The sequence below is a fragment of the Felis catus genome, chromosome E1, assembly GCF_018350175.1.
Source record: "Felis catus isolate Fca126 chromosome E1, F.catus_Fca126_mat1.0, whole genome shotgun sequence".
Lineage (NCBI taxonomy): Eukaryota > Metazoa > Chordata > Mammalia > Carnivora > Felidae > Felis > Felis catus.
The window spans coordinates 813,618-837,382 of NC_058381.1; the positions used below are offsets into that span (position 1 = coordinate 813,618).

At 59.2% G+C, this 23,765-nt stretch overlaps 1 protein-coding gene across 15 annotated transcripts in view; it reads left to right on the forward strand.

The window, feature by feature from the left end:
- KIAA0753 (protein moonraker) overlaps positions 1-23,765 on the forward strand; it is a 39,496-nt gene that overhangs the window by 13,760 nt on the left and 1,971 nt on the right. For 8 of the 15 annotated variants that reach the window (XM_023243757.2, XM_045045010.1, XM_006939716.5 and 5 more), the window contains 13 exons: positions 619-681; positions 1,082-1,297; positions 3,031-3,241; positions 4,549-4,775; positions 6,212-6,378; positions 7,688-7,807; positions 9,206-9,295; positions 11,666-11,744; positions 12,650-12,730; positions 15,293-15,460; positions 16,301-16,382; positions 19,411-19,531; positions 19,937-20,161. In XM_023243757.2, the coding sequence (XP_023099525.2) occupies positions 619-681; positions 1,082-1,297; positions 3,031-3,241; positions 4,549-4,775; positions 6,212-6,378; positions 7,688-7,807; positions 9,206-9,295; positions 11,666-11,744; positions 12,650-12,730; positions 15,293-15,460; positions 16,301-16,382; positions 19,411-19,531; positions 19,937-20,161 (1,850 nt within the window). Of the gene's footprint in view, positions 1-618; positions 682-1,081; positions 1,298-3,030; positions 3,242-4,548; positions 4,776-6,211; positions 6,379-7,687; positions 7,808-9,205; positions 9,296-11,665; positions 11,745-12,649; positions 12,731-14,019; positions 14,995-15,292; positions 15,461-16,300; positions 16,383-19,410; positions 19,532-19,936; positions 20,162-23,765 lie in introns of those variants that run through there. The other 7 variants (XM_006939718.5, XR_002148745.3, XM_019817030.3 and 4 more) reach the window with 7 other exon arrangements.

The window sequence follows — 23,765 nt, forward strand, 5'->3', positions numbered from 1 at the left end:
ACGAACGTTGAGATCATGACCTGAACCGAAGTCAGACGCTTGACGGACTGAGCCACCCAGGCGCCCCTTAAATGTCTGTTTTAAGTTTGGTGCCTCACTCTTTAGTCCACGTTTACTGCATTTCCGGTCACTTAAGTTCCATGTTGGCTTTATTGCTTGAACCAGAAACTGGATGTTTTCATTGAAAGGGAGTGCCCTAGTCTGATTTTGCTCTGTATTCTTCTGGGGTTTGGTTTCAGTCCCGAACCCACACTGCCGCCATAGAGATTGTTCCAGAACATGCATCTGACCCTGTGGGAGCTCTCTGAGGCACAGGGTGGACCCCGTGCTCTGGCGTGGCCCTCCCCCCTTTCCAGGGCCGCCTCCACCTTCGCTCCTTCACGTTATGTTCCCGTGATGCCGGGGGCCTGGGGTGGAAGGTGGGCACTGTGCCGTGTTCACCACCTGGGGCTCCAAGCCGGGGCGTTGCTCCGGGTACGTGAGTGAAGAGCCTTGTGTGAATTCAAGTGCCGTGATTTAAACAGTGGCCGTAGTTGGACAAGACATGCTGTGTCCTCTTTTACCAAAAAGTCGTGTGGAAAGATACTGAGTTTTCACTTCTCCCCCTTTATGAAACAGGTGAAAGAAATCCAGGAAGAATTGGATAAATTGAGTCCACATAAGATTAAACATACCGAGAAGGTAGGCTGCGGATTGGTGTGGTTGACCTTTATTCCTTGCAGATGCATCTCCGGTGTTTGGCGGGTACCGTGTAGGGGTGCCCTGCGCTCGCTTGCAGAGCCTTAGTGAGGGCCGAGCGAGTGAATATTCTGAATTCGGGGTCGCCTTCCAAGGAACAGAGTCTGAAAATAGAGTTTTGTTGCTGTTGTTGCTGCTGGTGTAAGAAACTGACAATAGGAAGGAAAAGATCCTTTGCCACGAGAGAAGGTTTCAACGTTTTAATCCCCTTTACCGTGAAGAAGTTTCACCACAGAAACAGTTGTCTGTAGAAGGAAGACAGGCCGTAAATGTCGGTGAGGGTGGGTTAATGTTGACAAGTTCTGAGTTTCGAAATAACTTCCCATCTGTCCCCCCTCGCCAGTCGTGGGCGATGTCCCGGCTGGCGGCTGCCCGCCGAAGCGCCATCCGGGCCCTGCAGGTGTTCGTGACCCAGTTCGCCGACCGCGGGGAGCGGCCCCTCCCTGCCCGGTGCAGGGAGCTGGGCGGCCTCATTCGCCAGATCTCCCTCTGCTCCGCCAAGCTGGACGCCGACTCCTCTGTGTCCGAGGTGGTCGTAGACATCCTGCGGCAAACCGAGGTATGACGAAGCGGACTCCAGGTTTTGTTCAGAGTGCTTTGCGTCTAAGGGAAGCAGTGTTTTCCATCGCCCGGTCTCGTTGGGATCCACAGAGACGACCAGACAGACCGGCCGCCTAGCGGTGAAGCCTTGCGGAGGACGGGGGCAGCCCTTCATTTTTATTTTGTGGCTTTTACAGTCTGGTCTGTAAAGTTGCATTTCACTTGTTTGAGGACGGGCGGCTCGGTATAGAACACACAGCAACCGTTAACCGGGTCCGTTGATTAACCGGAACGCTCCATTCCCTGACCACACCATCCGGGAAAGAATTTTACTGGCACAGGAAAGGAGAGAGTACAGCAGTCTTCTGTCAGTGCTTGGAGGAGGGCACCAGCGGGCAGCTAGTGGGCAACAAGAAATTGGCAAGAAAGGTCGATTTGGGGCAAGAAGAGATACTTGTCTATGAGCGCACAGCTTTGAGGCTTGTGGCTGGAGACCTCTGGAAACCACAGCTGGCAGGTGCGAGTCAGGATGGGGTAGGGTCTTGCGTGGTTGCCGGTGACGGTGCCTTCGTCCTCGTGGCTCCCGGAAGCTTGCCGAGTGCCACCACATGAGCCTGCCACCGTCCCTGACGCGGCCCGTGGGCTGCAGGGGTTTCCGGAGCGCTGTGTCCTGGTGACAGGTCACCGAGATGCCAGCGGGATCTCACTGCCCCGCACGTCCGCCCACAGACGGAAGGCGAGCTCCGTGTCAGTGTGACCTGGGAGGGAGGGGGCGCTGGAGGGGGAGTTCTGGGTGGGTGACGCCCTCGGTGGCCCTCGTGGCCCCTCTGCCCTGACCATTGCGGCAGCCGGCATGGTGCGTGTGGTTTGCAGGTGGTGTAAGGAGAGCTCGCTCTGGGACGGCTCAGACCTGCGGACGGCGTGGCAGGCCACGGGTGCTCTGCCGACTAGAAACATTTGTTGGCCACGCTGATCTGCTCGGAGGACACGTGTTTACAATTCTGGAAAGGGCCTCAAGGGGCTACCCGGTGCTTTCCCCAACTTTGCAGGGGTACCGGAACCTAACCTTTCCTAAACACGATGTCCGCCCACTCCGACTTTGGAATTCCTCAGTAGTGCAGGACGTTCCTTCTGTCTCGTCGAGGAGCCGTGCCGTCCCACGGCCCGCTGCCACCCGGAGGACGTCTCCCTGCCATGCTCACTTGTGCCCGATGCGTCCGGACCGGGCGATGGGTGGGGGCACTCAGGAGAGCGTGCATCTCTTTTAGGAAGGGGGCACAGGCGTCCTCCCTCTGGGGTGGGTGAGTGACCGAGGTCACTGGGCATGTGGAGTAGTTGATGGAAACGTATATAAAATACGGTTTGTTTGCACGCTGAAAATACTGTTGGAGTGTATGAGATGTTTATTGAGAATTAAAATGCTTGTAAAGCGTTATGTTCTGAAGACTATGGTTAGTTTCTAAAATGTGGTGATCCTTATTTTTAAGATTTGGTTGCCTTTAAAAGTGGTCACATTCTTTATCTTTTTGCCGTTGGTTTTAGCGAACTAAACGTGTAAAAGAACGTGCAGAATCCTTCTGATTAGACAGATGTCCTCAGTAAAAAAGTTTTCAGATTAAGTTAAACAACAATTGGACGACCATGAGAGTTGGCCGTTTAACGGCACGTTTATCCGGAGACCTCGCTTTCAGTTTTGTGATCAGCAGTCAGACTTTTGTGAGACACACTAAGAGAACACTGGTTTCGCGGCAGGCTTTGGAGTCCCTCCTGGAAAAGAAACTGTCACCAAAAAAGGTGAAGAAATGTTTCCCGGAAGTTCAGACCAGGTTTCCCGTTGGTGGCCACAGGGCCTTGGAGAGATGGCGGAGTTCTTCGCCAAAAGGCGAGAGGAGACCCCTCCTAGCAAAGGAGATGCTTCTGCAGGAAGCGCGACAACCTTCCAGGGCAAACAGGCTTCTTGCTGGTATGTGTCCTGAAATGCTTGTGCGTGTCTGGTCCACAGCAGGTGCACTTGAACCCCCAAAGCCAGTAGCAAGCCAGCCGCATCCTCGGGTGGGAAGCTGGAGGATCCCCCACAGGGGAGGGAGGGTTTCCCACAGGGGAGGGAGGGTCCCCCGTGGAGGAGGGTCCCCCATTGTGGAGGGTGCCCCGTTGGAGGGAGGGTCCCCATGGAGGAAGATCCCCCATTGTGGAGGGTGCCCCGTTGGAGGGAGGGTCCCCCGTGGAGGAGGGTCCCCTGTGGAGGAGGGTCCCCCATTGTGGAGGGTGCTCCATTGGAGGGAGGGTCCCCATGGAGGAGGGTCCCCCGTTGGAGGGAGGGTCCCCCATGGAGGAGGATCTCCCATTGTGGAGGGTGCCCCGTTGGAGGGAGGGTCCCCCGTGGAGGAGGGTCCCCCGTTGGAGGGAGGTACAAACTGTGAAATGGTGACCTGAGCTGAAATCAAGAGTTGGTTGCTTAACCGACTGAGCCACCCAGTCGCCCCGTAAATTTTTAAATTTTAATAAGTAAGTTCCACTACCAATGTGGGGCTTGAACTCAAGACCCTGAGATCAAGAGTCGCATGCTCCACCGACTGAGCCAGCCAGGTGCCCTCCCCTCTTTTTAAATTTAAGTGAAACTTATGTACGTATGTATGTATGTATGCACGTATGATTTATGTATGTATGTATGTATGCATGTATGTATGTATGTATGTATTTAGAAAAAGAGAGTGAGCAGGGGAGGGGCAGAAAGAGAGGGAAAGAGAGAATTCCCAAGGAGGCTCTGCGCTGACAGCCTGGGGCTCGAACTCCCAAACTGTGAGGTCATGACCTGAGCCAAAATCGAGAGTTGGATGCTTAACCAACCGACCCTCCCAGGCGCCCTGAATGTAGACAGTTTTATTTCTTTTCTCCTCACAAGTTGAATGTCATGTGGAGTTCAGACTTAATTCTGTGTCAAATTAGGAGCCAGTGAAAGTTTTGAGAGGTGACAGTTAAATATTTACATTTTAGCAAAACCACGTTTGGTAGCCAGGTGGGGTGATCGAGGACAAAGAAGGGGTCGGTCAGGAGCCGGCATTATTATAGTCACAGGAAGGAGCGCACGTGGGAGGTGAGCTTCGGTGTCTCCCCGTGTGGGTCCGCGTGGGAGTCAAGGGCAAGGAGTGATCTTGGCAGCAAAACGCCTCTGTGTTTCCGGGCCGGAGGTCTGGAGTTCGTCTGAGGGGACGCTCGCTTGTCACCAACTTGAGTAGCACGTCCGTTTGTCCTTCTGAATTGTCCCTGCAGATAAGTGTCAGCCTGGGGCAGCACCTGCAGCGACCCAGCGGTCCGCGAACGGGAACGGGCTTGGTGTGAGGGGCGCGGACGGGGAAGGAGCCCCTCCTGCTCCGGACCACAGCGCGAGCCTCACGGCAGAGCCCGTGGCCGTGGCGAGAGCGGGAGCAGCGGCCTGGAGGCCCGGGACGGGGAGCATACCGCCCAGGAAGAAGGAGGCACCGGTGAGGCCGCCGCAGGTGGGGACGCTCCCTCCCTTGGCTGCGCGGCCACGGGCTGGTCGGCGGTGCCGCCTGAGCCCCTGAGCCCCTGAGCCCACCGTCCGGGCTGAGCTGACTTTGCTCGGCTCCCAATAGTTTTTCCTTATTTTTTTTTAAAAAAAGATAACAGTTTTTAATGTTGCCGTGACCACCAGACGTTCTCTCTCGTCCTGGTTTGGAGAGGTCGGAACGAATTTGATTCCGAGGTCTTGACTGGGCAGGCTACATTCAGTTTTTTCTGCTTCTGCTTTGGAAGTGTGAAATTGGGGGGGCTTGAGATTTGGTTCCTGCTGAAGATAAATATCGATAAATACTAACCGCTCGGTATGAAAAGGCGTCCAAGGGTCAGTGCTTTCCGGCAGGTCTTTGGGAGCCAGCTGGCTTGAGGCTACGTTACGTTTTAAGCTTCTGTTTACAGTGTGGCCGAACGAGCCGGAAGACCGCCTTCCCGCCTAGCCACCCCTCATGTGGTCCCTGCCACTGGATGGGCGAGCGCGGGCTTCCACAGCCACCCTGCCCTGCATGTGGTCGGGTGGCCCCAGGCACGGTGACCGATAGACCCTGGCTTGGGTCAGGTCTCGCTCCTTTCCGCACAGTCCTGGGGTGGGGAGGGCAGTTGCTGGGAGGTCAGGACCCAGCCTGCCCGAGGGCAGCCGGCGCCGTAGCCTGGAGAGCGCCTTCTGCTGCTTCTACAGCGGCCCGTCCAGCCTCCTGGAAACACGGGAAAGCAGCTCCCATTTTATGGATGAGACACCTAAGACTCAGAGGTTAAGGGTCTTCACCAAGAATACCATGCGGATGATCTCTTCTTTGTGTTTGTTTAATTAGAGAAAAACGTAAACATAAATATATATATATGCACTCACATATATATACACACATACATACGTGTATATTGTACACATACGCACACGCATAACTCACGTGTATATCACGCACATGTAACACACACATGTATGTTATACACACACGATACGTATGTTTATTATACGGCATACGTATACGTGCATGTATATTAGACTGACACACATGTACACGCACACACACGCATGCATATGCACATGTGCAACACATATGTACACACACATACGCTATACATACATGCACACACACACAAAGGTGGCAAATCCAGGGACTCCATCTGTACATGCACACACATGCACGTATACACACGCATACATGTATATTACACACACACATATAAAAAGGTGGCAAATCCAGGGCCTCCACCTGTAAACCCCCGCCCCCACCTGGGGGGTTCAGTGTGACGTGCACCCGCCCCCAAATTTGCCACAGCGCTTTCCAGTCAGGGGTCTGGTGCAGCATGGGGATGCCCGAAGCTCCCGTTAGCCAGAGGTTAAAACGAGCCTCTTTGATACGCGTTTGGCTTCAGGGTTCATGTTTCTCTCCTACAGGGACCCCTCAGAGCTGAGGACCGTCAGCCGCCCCAAGGCCGCGGCAAAAGCAGACTGCAGCGCACGACCGTGTCATCCAGGCTGAAAAGGAGCCAGCAGCCAGTGAGGGACCTCAGGGCCCCCTGGGTGCCTCCAAACCCCACGTCCCCGCCAGCGTCCCCCAAATGGTACGTGATCGCGCTCTCCCTCCTCGGGCCAAGGGTGACCTAGCGCGTAGAGCTGGTGAAGCGGCCGCCGTGGTTCCGGTGAGGAAGAAAAGCTTAGCTGGGTGAGAAACACGCGAGCGCTTTGTGTCTAGAGGGGGACGGTTCCTCTCTCCTCCGTGGCTGTGGGTGAGCGGGCCGCCCCGACCCGCCGTGGGCGTGTGGTCCCGTGTGGGGGTCGCAGGCATGCTCCCACCTGTCTCCACGCGGTGGATTCAGTGACCTGAGGCCAGGAGCCGTGCGCCTCCCACAGCTGGCGCGGGGCCTGACCCCTCACGGTCCTTGGGGGGCTTTCACTAAATCTTTGCTGAATGAGTGAATGTTTAGAAATAATTCTGACTCTAAGACAAGATGCTGACTTATAAAACCGTACGGATCTCACTGACTGCAGGGGACGTGAGGGTAATATGGACGTTACCGCCGTCCCCTCATCCACCGCACGCAGGGACGAGGTGCCATCGCAGGGCTGGGGGGAGGCGGGCCCTCCCGGGCAGCGGGGTCCGGTCAGGTGGAAGTAGTCTCCGAGGGAGACTATCGATTGGGACAGAGCGGCGTTTGTTTTCCGTGGGACGGAAGTTGCTGGAAGCGTGGTGGAGCAGGGATGTGGGGAGGAGGGCCCACCCTTCTGGAGGCCGGCAGGTGACGGGGAAGAGCCTGGCAGATGGGCCCACCTGGAGACTCCCGCGGTGTCGTATGAATGACACACGTGCCCACATGCTCTCGTTTTCAAGTTGACACGGCAGCACGGAGAGGGTCCGGTGCCTTCTGTAGTAGAGCGGGGTCTCAAGTCAGGCGTCCTGATGTCACCGTGGGCTTTGCTGCGTTTATCCCTCTGCTCGAAGTTCCGTACTTTTGTGTGTGTCCTGGCACAAAGCCGCGAATTCACGTGGAAGCTCAAAAAAATGTCAGTCGGTGGAAGTTTACGCTGCAGACCAGAGAGACCTGGGTGTGTGCGGAGCGCGGGGAAGGCGGTGGGTCACGGTGCTGGGTCGGGCCCACGGGAGAGGGCCGCTCTGCACTGTGGAAAGTAATTGGGTCACGTTAAATCTGGGTTCTAGCGGGGCTTTGTTGACGCTCACCCCTAGCTCTCTTCCACTCGACACGCGGTGGCGTGGGGGGAGGGGGGGGCGGAGGAAAGCATCTCTGTGGGCACTGAGCCTGGATCCCGGGGCGGCTCCCTCCTCCTCCAGCCCCGGCCCCTGCTTGCATCCGTGTCCTCGGGGCTGGCTGTCCTGGGAGGGGTCCCCAGGGCGTGACTCTCCGTGTTTTGTAGTGCCGCCTGGCTGAAGGTGAGGCCCGGCCCCAGAGATGCCGCCAGAGAGCGGTCTGTCCAGCAGGAAGAGGCTCAGGAGGCCAGTGCGTTGACAGGTGCTGTTGCGCACGAAGCCATGAGGTTTGTGCCGCTGTTTTCCAAATCTTTGAGTGAACTCTTCTTTCGTGTGTGTGCGCGCGCGCACGCGCGCAAAGCCGGTTATAGAACGCGTAACCCCCGACTTTCCTGTCCAAGTGTAGAGGGTAGACAGCGAGCCTCCCTTTCACTCCTTATTTTCTTTTAATAATTTTTTTTCACGTCTTTATCTTGAGAGAGAGACTGTGAGCGGGGGGGAGAGGCAGAGAGAGAGACACGGAATCCGAAGCAGGCTCCGGGCTCCGAGCTGTCAGCGCAGAGCCTGACGCGGGACTCGAACTCACAGACGTGAGATCATGACCTGAGCCGAGGTCAGACGCTCAACCGACTGAGCCTCCCAGGCGCCCCTCAATCCTTCTTCTTTCGTTCACTCAAACGTTGTTTGGGGCGCCTGGGTGGCACAGTCGGTTAAGCGTCCGACTTCAGCCAGGTCACGATCTCGCGGTCTGGGAGTTCGAGCCCCGCGTCAGGCTCTGGGCTGATGGCTCGGAGCCTGGAGCCCGTTTCCGATTCTGTGTCTCCCTCTCTCTCTGCCCCTCCCCCGTTCATGCTCTGTCTCTCTCTGTCCCAAAAATAAAATTAAAAACGTTGAAAAAAAAAACTTAAAAAAAAAAAAAAAAACAACGTTGTGTGTGCATCAGTGGTCCACCATTCCTGTTCTGTCTGTGGTACAGCGGTGCACTCTGTGAACACTTCTAGAAACGGGGCCAAACGATCCCAGCCCCATGATGTACAGTCATGGATGGGCATGTCTGTGGTCTGAGGCAGAACGGGAGGGTGAGGGCTGGAGGGGGCCGGCCGCTCCCTGCTGCAGAGGCTTGGGCTTCGTGGACCCGGGGATGGACTTGAGTGGGGGGTGAGGTGAGAACATTCTGGAGGGGCTCAGTGACGACAGGGCTCTGTTTGCGTGGCCGAGATCACTCCTGTGTTATGGGAAAGCAAAAATGAACGTGGACCATTAAGCACTTGGATGCTGTTCACGTACCCTGACTGGCAGGTTTGAAGCCCTTCCGCCCCCCGTCCCCCGAATCTGTTCGGGGTCTGTTCTGCCTTTCTGGTTTCATGTGACTCGGCTATGACCGTGCCCTCCGGAGGGCGGTGGGGGGGGCCTCTCTGTCTGAACTGGAAGACACAGCAGCAGGGTCACTTGGTCGCATAGGAAATCCTAAGCGCCGCGAGGGCTCAGTTTCTTGAGGATAGCTGTGGGCGGTCCGGGGCACCGTCCCCACGGACCGGAGGGCCTCCAAGTGTTAGTGTCGCTGCGCACAGCACCGCGCGGGGAGCTCTCTGCAGGTAGCGGTGTCACTCGCAGGGTGCCTATCCGTGGCGATGGCGGCCTGCAGGTCCGGGCGGGTGGGTCTCACTCTGTTTGCCGTTCTCCAGACTCGCCTGGCTCGACGCTGAAGCTCACAAAACACTGAAGGAGCTGGAGGAGGTGAAAGCCGCGGGCGCGGACGGCGCGCACAGGCAGAGGTGAGCTTGCTTCCGGTGCGGAAAGCCACGGTCCGGCCCGCCCCCTCTCGCGGCCGTTGGGGTGCTCACGCTTCCCGTGTGGATGTGCCGACGGGCTGTCTGTTCCTGAGAAGCCCCCCGAGCCGGGGACCGTCGAGTGGCCTTCCGCCCCGTCCGCTGGGCTCGCTCGGCTCCACGTGGGCTCTAGCGGGACGACCGCGGGCGGGACTGAACCCCAGACCGCAGGAACAGGTGGCGTTCGCGCCTGAGGAGCGGTGAGCGCTCGCCTGCCCTGGCCGGTCTGCGTGCCTGCGCCCCGGACCGCATGGGCCTGCCCATGTGTCCTTACGCGGTGTTTTTGCTCAGAGTATCTCTCTCGTGTGGAGTTTGATACTGAGCAAAAGGTGGCAGTTTAGGGGAGCCGCCTGAGGGGCCGGCCTGCGTCTGTCTGGCCCAGGGGACCCCGCGCTCGGCGGGAGGAGGTTGACGCGCGTGTCCAGCTCACGTGGCTGAGTGCACAGACACGGCTCCCAGTGTCCACCCTGCACAGACAAGTCGCCCGAGCGGGCTCTTGAGGTTTGTACAGGAGGTTGGTACCCTGCTGCCGTGACGGACGGCACTTCGCCCCGAGGTCAGACGAGTGGGGTTCTCTTGGGACAGTGCATCCTGCCACCCATCAGTACGGACGCTCGTCCCTCCCGCTCGAAAGAGGCCCCATCGGTAGTGAAGTCATGGGGCCTTAGGGTTGGAAGGGGCTCATTCTCCTGCTGACGCTCTCGGGCCCTGCGGCCGTACGTCCCTACGCAGCCTCTGTGATGGGACTGTCTCCGGCGGGGCAGGGTGTTAGGACTCCTACCCACCATCTCCTGGCCAGATGGCCAGACTGCAGCCCACCGTGCCCGCTTGTCCCTCGAGCGGTCACACGTGGTAAATGTGCGTGGACAGCGGCTCCAGCCAGGAACAGGCCGTCACGGGCTGTCCCCACGCGCCCTCCTCGGCCACCCCCTTCTCCCCAGAGCGAATGCCATCCCGACCCCTGTTCACCTTTCATCGCCTCCACCCGGACGTCTGTCCCTACGGACGTATCCCTGACGGACGCTGTGCGGTCCTGAGATCTGAGAAGCGAGCGCAGACCAGGGTTAGAGCTGCTGGTGTAAGACGGTGGGTCCGGGCGTGTGTCCCAGGAGGTCAGGGGCAAGGTCAGGGGCGAGTCAGGCAGCTGGGGCGCGGTGGCGAGTGTGCTTCCTAGCGGTATCTTGTTGAGGAAGAAGTGTCAAGGTTTGATAAGACCAATCTCCCACTTTTTTATTTTTCACTTAAGCTCGTTCTGTGTCTGGTCTCAGGGGTCCCCTCCAACGCTAGGGCCCCCGAGATGTTCGTCTGCGTCTTCTTCCAACTGCTCTGCAGTCTGAGCCGTATTTTCCCGTCCGCCGTCCATCCTGACCGAGTTCCCGTGTGAGATGAGGCGCCGCTCAGTGTGCTGGTTTCCTCGCGGAAACCTCGTCCCGGCCGAGCTCTACTCTGTGGGGCGCGTCGGCGGACTGCTCGCCAGGGACCCTCATGTCGGTCTTCGGGCCTTTCCTGAGGGCGGGTCAGAGATGAGTGTGTGCAGAGAAGACCCCGGAGGGCGAGACCTGGTGTCCCCGGAGCGCCCAGCCGGCCTGCGGGGCCCCCTCTCTCCGGGAGGGCACCTGCCCCTACACCCTGTTTGGCGGCTGCTCGTGCAGAGGAGGGGCCCCCAGACGTCCCGAGGCAGAACCGGGCAGGTGTGAGTTGTGCCGGGCAGGGAAGGGCCCCCGGGTCCCGCCTCTCAGCCATCCTGGACTCGCCTTGCAGCCCCGCAGGCCCCCCGTGCCTGTCCTGCCAGCCCTGCACCCGTGTGGTCAGCGGGGCACACGGGAGTTTGCATGCTTTCGGCTTTCTCGGCTCAGCTCGGTTCCTCATCACTTCTGTCCTGTTTCCATCTTCTTGTCTCTGGGGGCTTAGGTCTGACTCCGTGATTGTGGGGTTTGGAGACCGAGCAGGATTAGCTTGATTTCTTCCATGTTCTGTCCTCTTCGGTTGTTTAAAGGCAGCTGTTATTTTTTAAAACGTACCGAGAGCCCAACATACGTCTTCAGAGGTGAAGAAGTGTCCTCAGGGCGGGTCCAGGACCAGCCGCGTCGCGCCACCTGGGGGCTTGTTGGAAACGCAGTCTCGGGCCTCAGACCGCCGGCCGACTGTGGGTCTGCATTTTACAGAGGCCCCCGGGGACTTTGCGTGGCCTTCAAGATTGGAGAAGCACTTTGGTTTTATAATCGTTTCATTTCCTCCACCCGGGGTAGTACGTAAATGCACAAAATAGGGTATCTTCTGCTTTTGATTTTAATTTTTGATTTTGTCTTGACCCAGTGACTCTGCTGCCCAGTTAGCAGACAAGGTAGAGAAGGCGGTTCTGGAGCGTCTGAAGCCTCTCCTGGTCAAGGCCCAGGTAATCCAGCGCGTCTTGTTTGCTCGTGCTTGGAAGTGCTGGGATAACGGGGGGTCGCTTCGGAGGCGGCTGGGGGCCGCGGTGCCACGCAGACGTGCAGGCCCGTGCGGGTGTGTGCAATCCACTGCCACCACTGATGGGTCTTTGGTGTCTGTGAGGGGCAGACCAGGGGAAGACAGACAAAGTCCCACCTTTGAGCTTCTAGTTTGGGGAACGAGTTTGGGCGACAGTTTGCATTCCTAATCAAATAGATCCGTTGGTGACTCTGGTGTTCGGTTACCTGCTTCCGCAGAAGTCCTGGGAACTCTCGCCTCAGTGCTTTGGAATGATTGGCTGGTTCCCGAGGGAGGGGATGTTGGGACTGCGTCTGTGCACATGCTGCCCTCTCCTGAGGAGGAGGTGGCCCCTCAGACCTGCCGGCCGTGGAAACGGTGCCGTCCGTGTGAACAGACGAGCCCACGGACACTGTCGTGATCTTACACAGAACGAATGATGTTCTGGGTCCCTGAACAGGCCCTGGAGTTCTGTGCCTCTGGTTTAAGAAATGTGTAATTATTATTGGCGTCCTCAGAAATCTCCGGGGTGCGTGGCTGGGAGCCCTGGAAGTCTCCGGGGTGCAGGACTGGGAGTGCTCTTAGTAACCCTGTCGTCCCGTCTCCCCGTTTCATTGTTGGGGAGACTGGAGCGGAGACGCGTTTCCAAAGTTGAGGGAAGAAAAGGGACAGAGAACCAGGATCCACACGTGGTGTTTATTTTCATGAGAACACGGTGCCTGGAATTGCTGGGGAGCCTGATGTAGCCGAAGCTGATGAGCAGGTCCACGCAGAGGTTCCTGTCACAGTTCATCTGTACGGACACGGGCCGCAGACTTGTGTAATCACAAACGTGCCTGTCTGTCTTAACAGAGAGTCAACTCTTCTCTGGAAGCGGAGGTGCCGAAGGACCGGCCGCCGGCAGACACGGCGACAGCCCGGCCTACGGACGAGGTGCGTGCACCGGTGTGGCCACGGTGGGGGTGTCACCGCACTGGCAGATCCTACTCAGGACGTCGGTTTTCCTCTGACTCGTCAGGCCCCCTGGTGCTCACGGCAACCTCTGCAGCCACGGGGCTCTGTCCGTGGCCCCGTCCTCTCCCGGAGGACACGCCACGGCCGGGCGCTGGCCGCCTCTTGCCCTCCCATCCAGCCCAGCTCTGCTCGGGCGTGGCGCGGTCTCTGTGTGGAGGGCCCGGCGCGCGCTGTCAGGCGAGCGCGTGTCGAGCGCCTGATAACGACCGGGGTCTGGCCTAGCTCGGGGAAGAGCCGGCCGGGGAGAAGGAGGTACCGTGCGAACAGACAGAAGCACGTCTTGGGGTCGTGCGGTCCTCCAGGGGACTTGTGTCCCGCGTTCGTGGGACCGTTCCTGCCCTGCCTGGGCTCGGGCCGTCAGGTGGGCGCTGCCGGCCGGCCCACCGAGTCTGTGTGGGCCTAGGCGCCGGCCAGCGGCTCCCGCCGCGCGTGCTCGGGGCCGACGAGGGCACGGCAGGTGTGCTCTGGGGGCCGGGCGGGGGCCTCCCTGCCGCGCCGCCGCCGCCCGATCTTCACAACCGTCATTTTACCGCCCCGGCGTTTGGTGACAGAGGTGCGTGTGAGGTGAGGCTGCGCCGAGCAGAAGAGGAAGCCCTGCGTTTAGCTTGCGCCCACCGGCCGTGCCTCGTGCAGCGTGGCCTCCACGTGCCGCTCCCTTCCCGGCAGAACGCCTGACCCGGGAGGTGTCCCGAGTGACCCCCCGCGCTGTCGGCGAGTCCGCGCGTGGCAAGCGGGCGGGCCTGGCGCTTGAGAATCGCTCTGTGGGTGCGACTTGGCCGTTAGAGCCACGCGGGGTAGTTGTGCTCGGGGTTAGACGTCGGCGCCACGCAGACCGCCCCCCGCGGCACCCGGGGGTCTGTGTGTGTAAATGACGGGGCAGAACGAGCAGGAAACCTCATCGAAGCTGGCACGACGCTGTAGGAAGTCTCGTTTTCCATGTTAAGTCGTAGAGAACCCATGGGGCCCGCGACACGAACCGTCAGAAGGCCCATCCTAGAGCGGAGAAGACCTTCACCGGTGGCACCCCGCCAGTGAAATACAACCCCGACGGGTTTCCGTGGACGCGACCACCTCCGACGCCAGGAAAGAGCTCGCGGAGGTGCTGGCGTCGTGCGTCCGTCTGCTGCCGCTCTGGTCACCCACCGAGCGCCCGGAGTGGGTCTTTCCAGAATGCACAAGTTGTTCTTTGTTTTTTGTTTCCCAATCAGAAGTTGAAATGCACTTGCCTCAAGATTCACACGCTTCGGCAGAAGTGTAAGAGGTTAGACCGCCCAGCTAACGAGCACCGTATGCCGTTCTGTACCTGGCTTCTTCACCTTGGGGCGGTGCCTCCACATTAGGGCACAGTCAGCGTCCTTATCATTTTTGAGGGCACACGGTATTCTTTTTTCTTTTTCTTAATTTTTGTTTTGATATTTATTTTTGAGAGAGACAGCATGAGCAGGGAAGGGGGAGAGACAAAGAGGGAGACACGGAGCCCGACGCGAGGCTCAAAGTCACGAACCGTGAGATCAAGACCTGAACTCAAATCAAGAGTCTGACGAGCCACCCGGGTGCCCCCACACACGGTATCCTTGATTCACGGTCCTTACAGAGGAAAAGGGCTACATGTGCAAACGCATCTCCATTAAGGAGACCTGAGTTCCTGGGTTCGTTTTCTCTAGAGTTTTTGTAATTTTATTGTATTGATTACTCACCTGATTGTACATAATTTTAAGGTTGGGCATTTCCTTCTGTCTTTATTGGCCGTTGATACATTTCCCCCTGTGATCTGTTGGAAGGTTTTCAGATTTGTTCCCTGCATATCCCCGGGCACACGTGCGCGCCCCACCCTGCTAGCTCTGAGGCCGGACGTGTGTTTCCGCAGGGTGGACGAGGGTGAGAGGGAGGCGCAGGGGGCTCGACCACGGTGCATACGCGTCCTGTGGGTCGAGCCAGGGTCCGCAGCCCCGGAAGTGTCCCGTTCAGGGTCCGACGCTATCATTTCCGGCCGACCTTCTATGTTCCAGCCGCACGTGAGAGTCAAGGGCGCGCACGCAGCGGCGCTCCGCCTACTGGGGCGCGCACGCAGGGCGGGAGGCGCCAGGCAAGCTCTCCCAGGCCCGTGATGCAGGATGAGGACCCTCGTGGTGTCGCGAACCTGTCACGGGAGCGTTGAACCAGAAGGGAATAGATCCGTGTAGGTCCGTGTTCCGGGACAGGACACGTGAGACACCGGCCGTGTCTGGGTGTAGCGCAGGGAAGGCGTTTGTTTCCCGACCGGCAGGGGCGGCGACCCCGAGCCTTGTCGACGGCGAGCACGGTGATTGGCCAGTGCGGCCGTCTGAATGGCGGTGGCGGAGACTGTGTGGACGCAACGGCTTCGGGCGCATGGCCACGGGAGGGGCGGGCGGGGGGTGTGGCGGCGTGGACGCGCTGCAGGGCTGCTTCCCTGCGGCCCACTGGTTCTCATCGCCTCTCCGCCCCTCCTTTGCTTCGTAGGCTGTGGCCGCGGACGGGGGGCCCGGCAGCCTCCGCCAGCAGGGCGACTGTCTGGAAGGCACCGCGATCCGCTGTGACGTCTTGGCGTCGCAAGCCCGGGCCCCCGGGGCAGGCGGCAGGGACAGCCCGTTTCTGGACACCATGATGCTGCGCATGGAGGAGATGGAGGTGAGGTCAGGGGCCGCCCCCCAGCTCACCTGCAGCCAAGTGTAGGGCCCGGGGTCAGGTGATTCGGGCACAATGGGGTTGAAGTGTCAGTGCCCTCCCGACACAGAACTCAGGAAGTGACGTGCGGCGCCCCCAACGGACAGCTGGAGAACCATAGGGACCAGAGTCTGCGCCCCTCGACTCCTCCGGCCCCGAGCGTGGTCTCCCCACACATCACACCATCCTTCCTTGCTTAGCATCTGGGGCTCCGCTTTGGGACTCTTTTCTCTTGGGGTTTTAGCCCCAGACATCAGCCAGCCCAGGCCCTGGACGGTCCAGAGCAGGGCGCTGACCCACAGCGAGGCTGGGAGTGGTGTGGCCGTGGCCGGTACAGTCCCCCGGGGGCTCGGGACCCCCACAGCAGCATTGCCTCCTGCCTGCATCCTGGATTTGCCCCTAAGTAGAAACTTAGTGATCACGGAACCGACTTCCCTTCTCGGGGGAAACGTGGGGACCTGCCGTGTCCAGCGTGGCCGTCTGTAGACTCGTGTGGACCTAACTGCACATCAGGGAAGACTGCTGACGCACACGGCCCGGGTTTTGGGGGCTCAGGAGTTAGCGGCAGGCGGAACGCCTCCCTCTTGCCAGTGAGTTCTCGCGGACAGTGCTGGTCTCCATCTGTCAGGTTAACCGCTTCGTTTCCTTTTAGACTTTGCCTCGTGAACTTGACTCGCTTCCTGGCCAGGCACATGCCCATTTCTGGCCGTGTCTGTATCAGTGGGGCCTGCTGAACCACGACACCTGCTTTGTAATGAAACTAATCTTTTCTCGTAACTTAAACTTTTTTTTTTTTTTTTGAAGAAATACCAGGAGATGGTTCGCCGAAGATACAATGAAATTGTATATGCTGATCCCCGTCTGTGGATGCAGGAAGGGAAGAGTGGTGAGTGTCCCCCCCACATTGTGTTCTGAACAATTTCAAACATGCAGGAAAGTTGAAAAGCCTTGGCAGCGGACACGCGCATACCTGCCACCTTCTAGCCTCCATTCGTTTTGTGGTGTGTCTGCTCTTTGTCCGTCCGTCCCGTTTTTGGATGCACGTTCCAGAGAAAGTTCCGGGCACCAGCAGGCACGGCCCTGAATGTTGCAATGTGTGCCTCAGTAGCTAGGATTTCGTGTGTCTTTACAGACTTTTTTCCTTTTGAGATAAAATTTACGTGTAATAAAAAGCACAGATCTTAGTTGTGTCATTGGATGGGTTTTGACAAATGGATATGCCCTTGTTACCCAAATTCCTGTCAGAATTCGGGCCACCGTGTCACCTTGGAAGGGTCCCCGTGCTCCTCTCCAGTCAGCACCCCCACCCCGGGACCCAATGTGTTGTTTGCACTGCAGGCTAGGTTGTCAGTTCTAGAATTTTCACAAACAGGGGATGCTGTGTGTGTGTGCGCTCTTGTCCACGGGAGGGGGGGGGGGTCCCGTGTGTGTGCATGCTCTTGTCCACAACGGTCCCCTGTGGACATGCTCTCGTGTGCTCTTGTCCACGGGGGATCCCATGTACTGTGAGTATGTTTATGGATAGTTTGTGCTCACGTAAGTTTTTACTTCTCTTGGATAAACACATGAGCGGACTTGCCAGGTGATGGGGCTGGGTATGTGTTTAACTTTGTAAAGAACTGCCAAGTCTTTCCCTGAGGCGCTGTCCTGTGTTGCATGTTTGCGATCTTTAATTGTAGCCGCTTTAATGGACACATGCTGATGTCCCATTGTGGCTTTAATTTCACAGATCCTTGACGAATAGTGATTCTTATTGATATTAGCTACTGGTGTATCTTCTTTCGTGAGGTGTCCAGATGTTTCGTGCATTTAAAAATTGTTTTGTCTTGCTTCCCCTTCCCCGGCAGCCACGAGTCTCCACAGACGTTTGCAGACATTTTCTGTTTTGCTCACCCATGTATTTTCTCAAATGTATTTCTTTAGAGGCAAATATCTTTAATTTTGAAAAGTCTAACATCGGTTTTTTCTTGTATAGATTTTCCGTTTCTGATCTAGGAAATCTTTGCCTGTTCCCAAGTTGGGAAGAGAGCCTCGTTTCCTTCTAGAAGCTGTGAGGTTTTAGTTCGTGTGTGTAGGTCGGCGATCTGCCCTGAAGAAAAGTGCCTGTGACGTGTGCAGAGGGGAAGGTCTCTTTGTTCTCGTGCCAGTCGCTGGGAAGGCGTCCGCTCTTCTGTTCACCTCTGAGAGTTATACTTACGCACGTTTCGTAGCAGTGGCTGTCCCCCTCTTGGATGCAGGGAAGCGCTGTCGCACGGGCAGTGAGCGCCGCGTGTCGGGGTGGGAGGCTCGCCGCCGAGCCGAGTCCCTGCAGCTTCCGAAACCGGAGCCCGGGGGCGTCAGCCCGGACCGAGCGTGCGGCATGTCGAGTTTTGGCAGAAAGACGAGCTGTCCAAACATGGTGCTGACTTGGTCCTTTTGCGTTGTCTGTGACTGTCCAGGCTCGGCTCTCTGCTTGTGGCAGTGTCGGCCCTCCAAACCCCCGTCACCGTCACAGGGCAGGGGACAGGGGACGCTCGGGAAGTGGGGGTCATGCGACCCCACCCGTGCTCCCTCACCTGCGAGCCGATCTCCTCTTCCGGCTGAGCCGCGGATTCTTGGGGCCAGAGTTTATCCTCCTCCCCGTGCGTCCTGCCACGCACACCTAGCGCGGGCCTCGCAGGGGGACCTCCCAGCCACCGCTTATTAGCGAGTCCGCCGTGTGGGAGCAGAAGAGGCACAGGAGGGGCAGGGGTCGCCCCGTGGTTGGGCCCCTGGCCCCAAAGCGGGACTGCTTCGTGCAGAAGCCCGGCTCATCAAGGACTCCGTGTTCCTTTCTCAGGGACACTTTAAATCACCAGTCACGTTGATGACCGCATGGCTTCCAGTGCGCTCTGTGGGACCCTGAGAGCCGAGATCAGGGTCTGGATGCTTGCATCCCAGTGAGAATCCTGTTTCTGGTCAGTCTGGCGCTGTGCTCAGTTGCACCACAAAACCAAATTTAGAGCTGGCTTTTGCAGAGTGCGGTGTCTACTCCCGTATCTTCTCTCTTCGGTGTGTGAAAAATCGAAAACCGTTTTTAGTCGTATGTTTACAGAAACCGACTGACGTGGGAATCGCAGGCACATTCGTGTGGATCGGGGGAAGTGGTTGGACTCACGGACGCTCCTTGCCTGAGGACACGTTCTCTTCTGTGCCCGAACTGCATTTGATTCGTTTGAGTTTATAAATAACCCACTGCTCACGGGAGCCGCCAAGCCCGCGGTGCAGTTGGGCTCGCACACTCACCGTCGTCGTGCAGGTTTCTGCCAGCGAAAGACTCATCCCGGGGACGAATCAGGGTTGAGATGTAACTGCTTTTTTCCTTCCCCCATAATGAAACCCTTTAAAGGTTAAAAAACGACCCCAACCCCTTCAGACTCCTCGAACAGGTGGCCGGACCTAATCAGCGCCCACAGAGCCTGACACCCACCATTTCCCGGAGTGTCCTCAGAGGTCACGGATGCTTCCAGAAGAGCTCGTGGTTTCCTTTCTTTTCTTTTCTTTTCTTTTCTTTTTTAACGTTTACTTATTTTGAGAGGGGGTGGGGAGGGGGAGAGAGAGGGAGAGGGAGAATCCCAAGCAGCCTCTGAGCCGACAGCACAGAGCCCCACCCAGGGCTCGAACTCACGAACCTTGAGATCACGATCTGAGCTGAAATCAAGAGTCGGACGTTTGACTGACTGAGCCAGCCAGGCGCCCCAGGAGCCCGTGGTTTCTTAAAACTGATTCCTCGTCGTGCCTTTAAATTCACCTTTTCCTTGAAAACAAGCGAGTTTGCGCTGCCGGCCGCCAGGCTGGGAGAGGTGCGAGCGGCGTCCTCACGGGCTGGCCGCTGGGGCGGCTCTAGGGCCCGTGGGCTGGTGTTTATCTGCGACCGCTGTGTGCCTCTCTTCTAGAGCAGACGCTCCCGGCGGTAGGTGAAAGGCCTCTCTCTCCTCATCCAGTCGGGACCACAAAGAGCCCCGCGCGCAAAGACCCGGGCACGAGCATCGTGTTGGAAAGACCTCGCGATGGCAAGTAAGTGGCGCCCAGGCTGCTTCGGCCTCTGGTGCTGTGAGACGCCTGAGTCCGTTGCTTTCCTCAAGATGAGGAAATCCTTTCTCGGGGCCTGGGGCCCAATCTCGCCGAGCTCCAGGGAGGCCCGGTGAAGCGGCGAGGCCGTAAGACGGGCAGGCGAGCGCCGTGCCGGAGGCAGTGTTTACGGGGGGCGGCACTGCCCGGCTGTGCGGATCCCATGGCACACCTGCCCCCAGAGCCCCGTGGCGTGCGGGACAGCGATGCCCACACGGGGCGGGCGTCGGGGGCCGCGGGGGTGTTGGCTTTGCTCAGGGGGAGAGAGAAAGACTAGCCCTGGCTCATCGGGTGGGAGGAACGGCACGCTGTTGCTCGTGGGCCATCTGAGCTCGCCACCTGTCCCCTCAGCTCCCTGGATGCGAGTGTGGACGCTGGCGAGGAGTCTGAGAAGAGGGAGGCTCCCCTTCGGCCCCTTCCGGAAGAGTCTCTGCGGCAGGAAGGCCGCACCGCCCTCCTGGTGCCCCCGGGCATGCGACGCAGCATCCACGACTCCTGCAGCCGCTTCGAGCAGTATCTCCGCATGACCGCGCACGAGGCCGTGGGTGCCTTCAACCCCTGGCTGATGGCCGAGAGGTCAGTACAGCATCACGGCCTCCGCTTGGGGAGCGGGTGCCGCGCCTCAGCTCACAGAGAGGCTGGCGGAGGGCTTCCTCTGCTCGCCGCCTATTTGGGTGGGGGAGACGGCGTCCCGTCAGGTCAGTGACGGGACACAGAACGCTACCAGGCAGGAGACGGTCAGGAGCGCAGAGGTCGCGGGTGGGGCTGCTGGAGTACTTGAGGACAGAGGCTTTTCTGGTATTCAAATGGTTCATCAAAAGATGTGTAAATCCAAATTTTCGTTTTTTATTTGTTTACTTATTTAAGGTTTATTTGTTTATAAGAGAGAGACGCAGCACGAGTGGGAGAGGGGCAGAGAGAGAGAGGGAGACACAGAATCCGAAGCAGGCTCCAGGCTCCGAGCTGTCGGCACAGAGCCCGACGTGGGGCTCGAACCCACAAGCTGTGAGATCACGACCTGAGCCCAAGTCGGACGCTCAACCGACTGAGCCCCCCGGGCGCCCCTGAATCCGCTCCTCTTAAATGCAGCCCCGAGTGAGATTCCTTCTGGGCGTCGCTGCTTGCACACCTGTGGCCCGCCGCCGTTGAGCGGGTGCCGAGCTGCGGCCTGCGCTTCCTCGGGCAGGTTCAGGCTGGTGGAGTTGGTGCCTCTTTCACCTGCTGATTGTTTTGCGCACTTCCCGGCCTTCCCGCACACTCGCACACTCACCGGCTCCCAGCCCCTCGCCTCCGCCCGCCCCCGTCGTTCGCAGGGCTTGGACCTGCCAGGGGTCCCCTTCGGCGGGACGGCCAGCTCGCGTTTCCCTGGCGTCGCTCTCCTCAGACCCTCCGGCTTCCTCTTCCTTCCGATTCCGCCACCTGCCTTCTGTCCTCCCCAGGTGGTGGCCGTCTCCCCTCCGCTCTTCCGTCCTTTCTCTGCTTGGAGACTTTTGCGTCCGTCTCCCGTCGCGGTGGGCTCTTGCGTGGGATCGGTGATGACCACTTGTGTTCGGCTTCTCAGGCTTACCCTGAGGTGCCGAGACCTCCCTTGACGCGGTGCCGTCCAGAGCGTGGAGACCTTCGCTCATTTACTTTCTGGGGAGGAGGGGAGGCCGCCGCGGGTCCTCGTGTTCACTGGCGCGCCATGTCCCCAAAGCTGCCAGGGCTCCTGAGGCTGACGGCGTATGGGGAATCCACAACAAGCCGGGGAAGACGGACCCGTCCCGTGGTTCGTGGCGCATTTCGTTCGTTATTCTCCGGACATAGGGCAGCGCCGCCTGAGCGTGGAAGGAATGATTTGTACACGTCTCCCCTGGTGCCCTTGACCCTCAGGTCACCGTGCATCGAACGTTCCGGCTCTCTGTTGTCTCTGGGCCTTGTTCCTCGGGCAGGCGCTCCCAAGGACAGGCCTGTGCTGACCGGGCCTCGGTGGAGCAGCCAGGACGGCTGGGTCCATCCGGTAGCCTCTCGGGGGAGGGGAGCGAGCTCGGCCCTTCTCTTGCTTGTAACGTGTCCACCCTCCTCACGCCCGAAGAAACGTGCTGCTCCCGTGACGAGAGGGAGCAGGTGACACGGGTTGGGTGTCAGTAGCGTGCTGGCCGGAGGGGGCCCGGGCCGGGACACTTTCAGGGGAAGCAGACTCACCAGCGGCCGCGGAGACTTGTGGGGAGAGGGTGGGTGGGAGCCGTGTGTTTATCTCCTTCCTGAATCCGTGGCCTGGCGCCACATCACCGGGCGACCACGCGAAAGGCATAAAACCATAAAGGACGGCAAACGGGAAAGAACCAACGAGGGAGCCGAGCGCTGGGACCAAGGACGAGGGCGCCAGGCCTGCGTGGAGGCCCCGCCCCCAGCGCCACAGAGCTGTGACCAGACGGGCAGCCCACGCCAGGGCCTGGGCCACTGCCCCGTGCAGCCTGAGGAGGAGGAGGAGGAGGCGGCGGCGGCGGCGGCCTCCACACCACGCGCCCGGAATCACATCCCAGAGAAGCGAAGGGAACGGTCATGCCAGGGAACGAATGGATACCCGAGAAAAGAGGTTTCTGGAGAGTAAAAATATCAGCAATTAAAAGCGTCATGAATGTAGTGAATTCACTGGAAAGCTTCAAAGAAAAAGCCTCATCTCTGGAGGAGAATAAAAAGGCAAGAAAAGATCTTACACGTTAGAGGATTGTCCAGGAATTCCAACTCAGGGGCCGGGAGGTGGGCCACAGACCCATGGCTTCAGCGGCAGGGCCGCGTGCGGTGGGTGTCGACGACCTGCTTTCTGGACCCGCGGCAGCCGTCCTCGGGGGCCTGAGTGCCCATCCGCCCCCCGGGGCCGAGGCTTCAGCCTACTTACCTCGCAGGGACACAGACGTTCGTCTGACGGCGGTAGCTCCCGGCCGTGAGGACGGGGCCTGTCGTGGCGTGTGGGTGAGGTGTGTGCGCACACAGCAGAAGGCACGTCAGGGCGTCGCTGTGGAAAGGCGTGTGAGGAGCACAGAAGGTTTCAGAGGGTTCATCAGGCCCCTTCCAGCGTCAGAAGAAAGAACGGCTACGAGGTATCAGAACCCCGAACTCTGTGCTCGCCTGAGGCGTCTGTGGGCAGAAGGAAGGCGCGTTCCGGGATGCGCAGGGTCCAAGAACTTGGTTTCTGTTCGTGACTGAGCTAGCGAAGGGCGTGTGCACCAGCGAGGGGCGGACCGGAGGAGATGAGCTCCAGCGAGGGGCCTCCAGAGGAAAGGGGAAAGCTGGTTCCACGGGGGGAGCTTTTCAGCACACACAGCGAGCAGCTGGCCCGGTGGAGGGAGGACGGGAGCACATGGGGCGCAAAGGCGGGAAGCAAGGAGCCGGCCGGGAGCTCGGGCGTCTGACCTCCTGAGAGCGCCTTTGTGGGTCTGTGGGAGTTTGGGCAGGTTTGTGACGGACGGACGTAGGAAGCACAGCAGGGTAAACGCAGCGGTCGCTCGTGCCCTCGGCTCGCTCAGGATAACTCAGGACACAAGCTACGTTGAGAGGGAAGCACGCGTGCGGGAAGGCTTCCGGAAGCTGCCGGCCGACGCGGAGGGGCCCGGGGTCCCGGAGAAGCCGGCGGAGGCCCCCCAAGAACGTTCACCGGGACACATTCGCCGTGGGAAACGGTAAACGGGTGTGGTTCGGGCCGGTCAGAAACGGTCCCGGAAGAGAGGTGGGCCACACGGGAGCCACAGAGGTGTCCGAGGTCAGCGTGCGGGTAAGCGAACGTGTCTCCCCGGGTGCGCGTGCGGACAAGCACCCCACGGAGCGTCCGCGCTGCTCCGAGGCCCACGGCTTGTCTGGGAAAACCGTTGGAACGTCCGCAGTCGGGCTGGCCGGAGGTCAGGGGCGGCGCTGAGGTCCGGGACTGCCGGTAAGGGAAGCGTGGCGTGCGTGACGTCCAGGCTAGCGGCCAGGACGAAACGTAAGTGAAAGACCCCCCGAGATCGGAGGCAGGCAAGGAAGGAGAGCGAACGGACAGAGAACAGCGTCTCAGGAGGAGGAGCTCGGGTGTGTCAGAATTGCCTCCAGCAGCGCTGAGCACGCGTCTCCGAGCGCCCTTCTGCCGGCCGGGCTGCCGGGGCCCCTTCGGGCTGAGGCCGCGAACCTGAAGGACGTGCCAGGAAGGGGGGTCCGAGCTCGG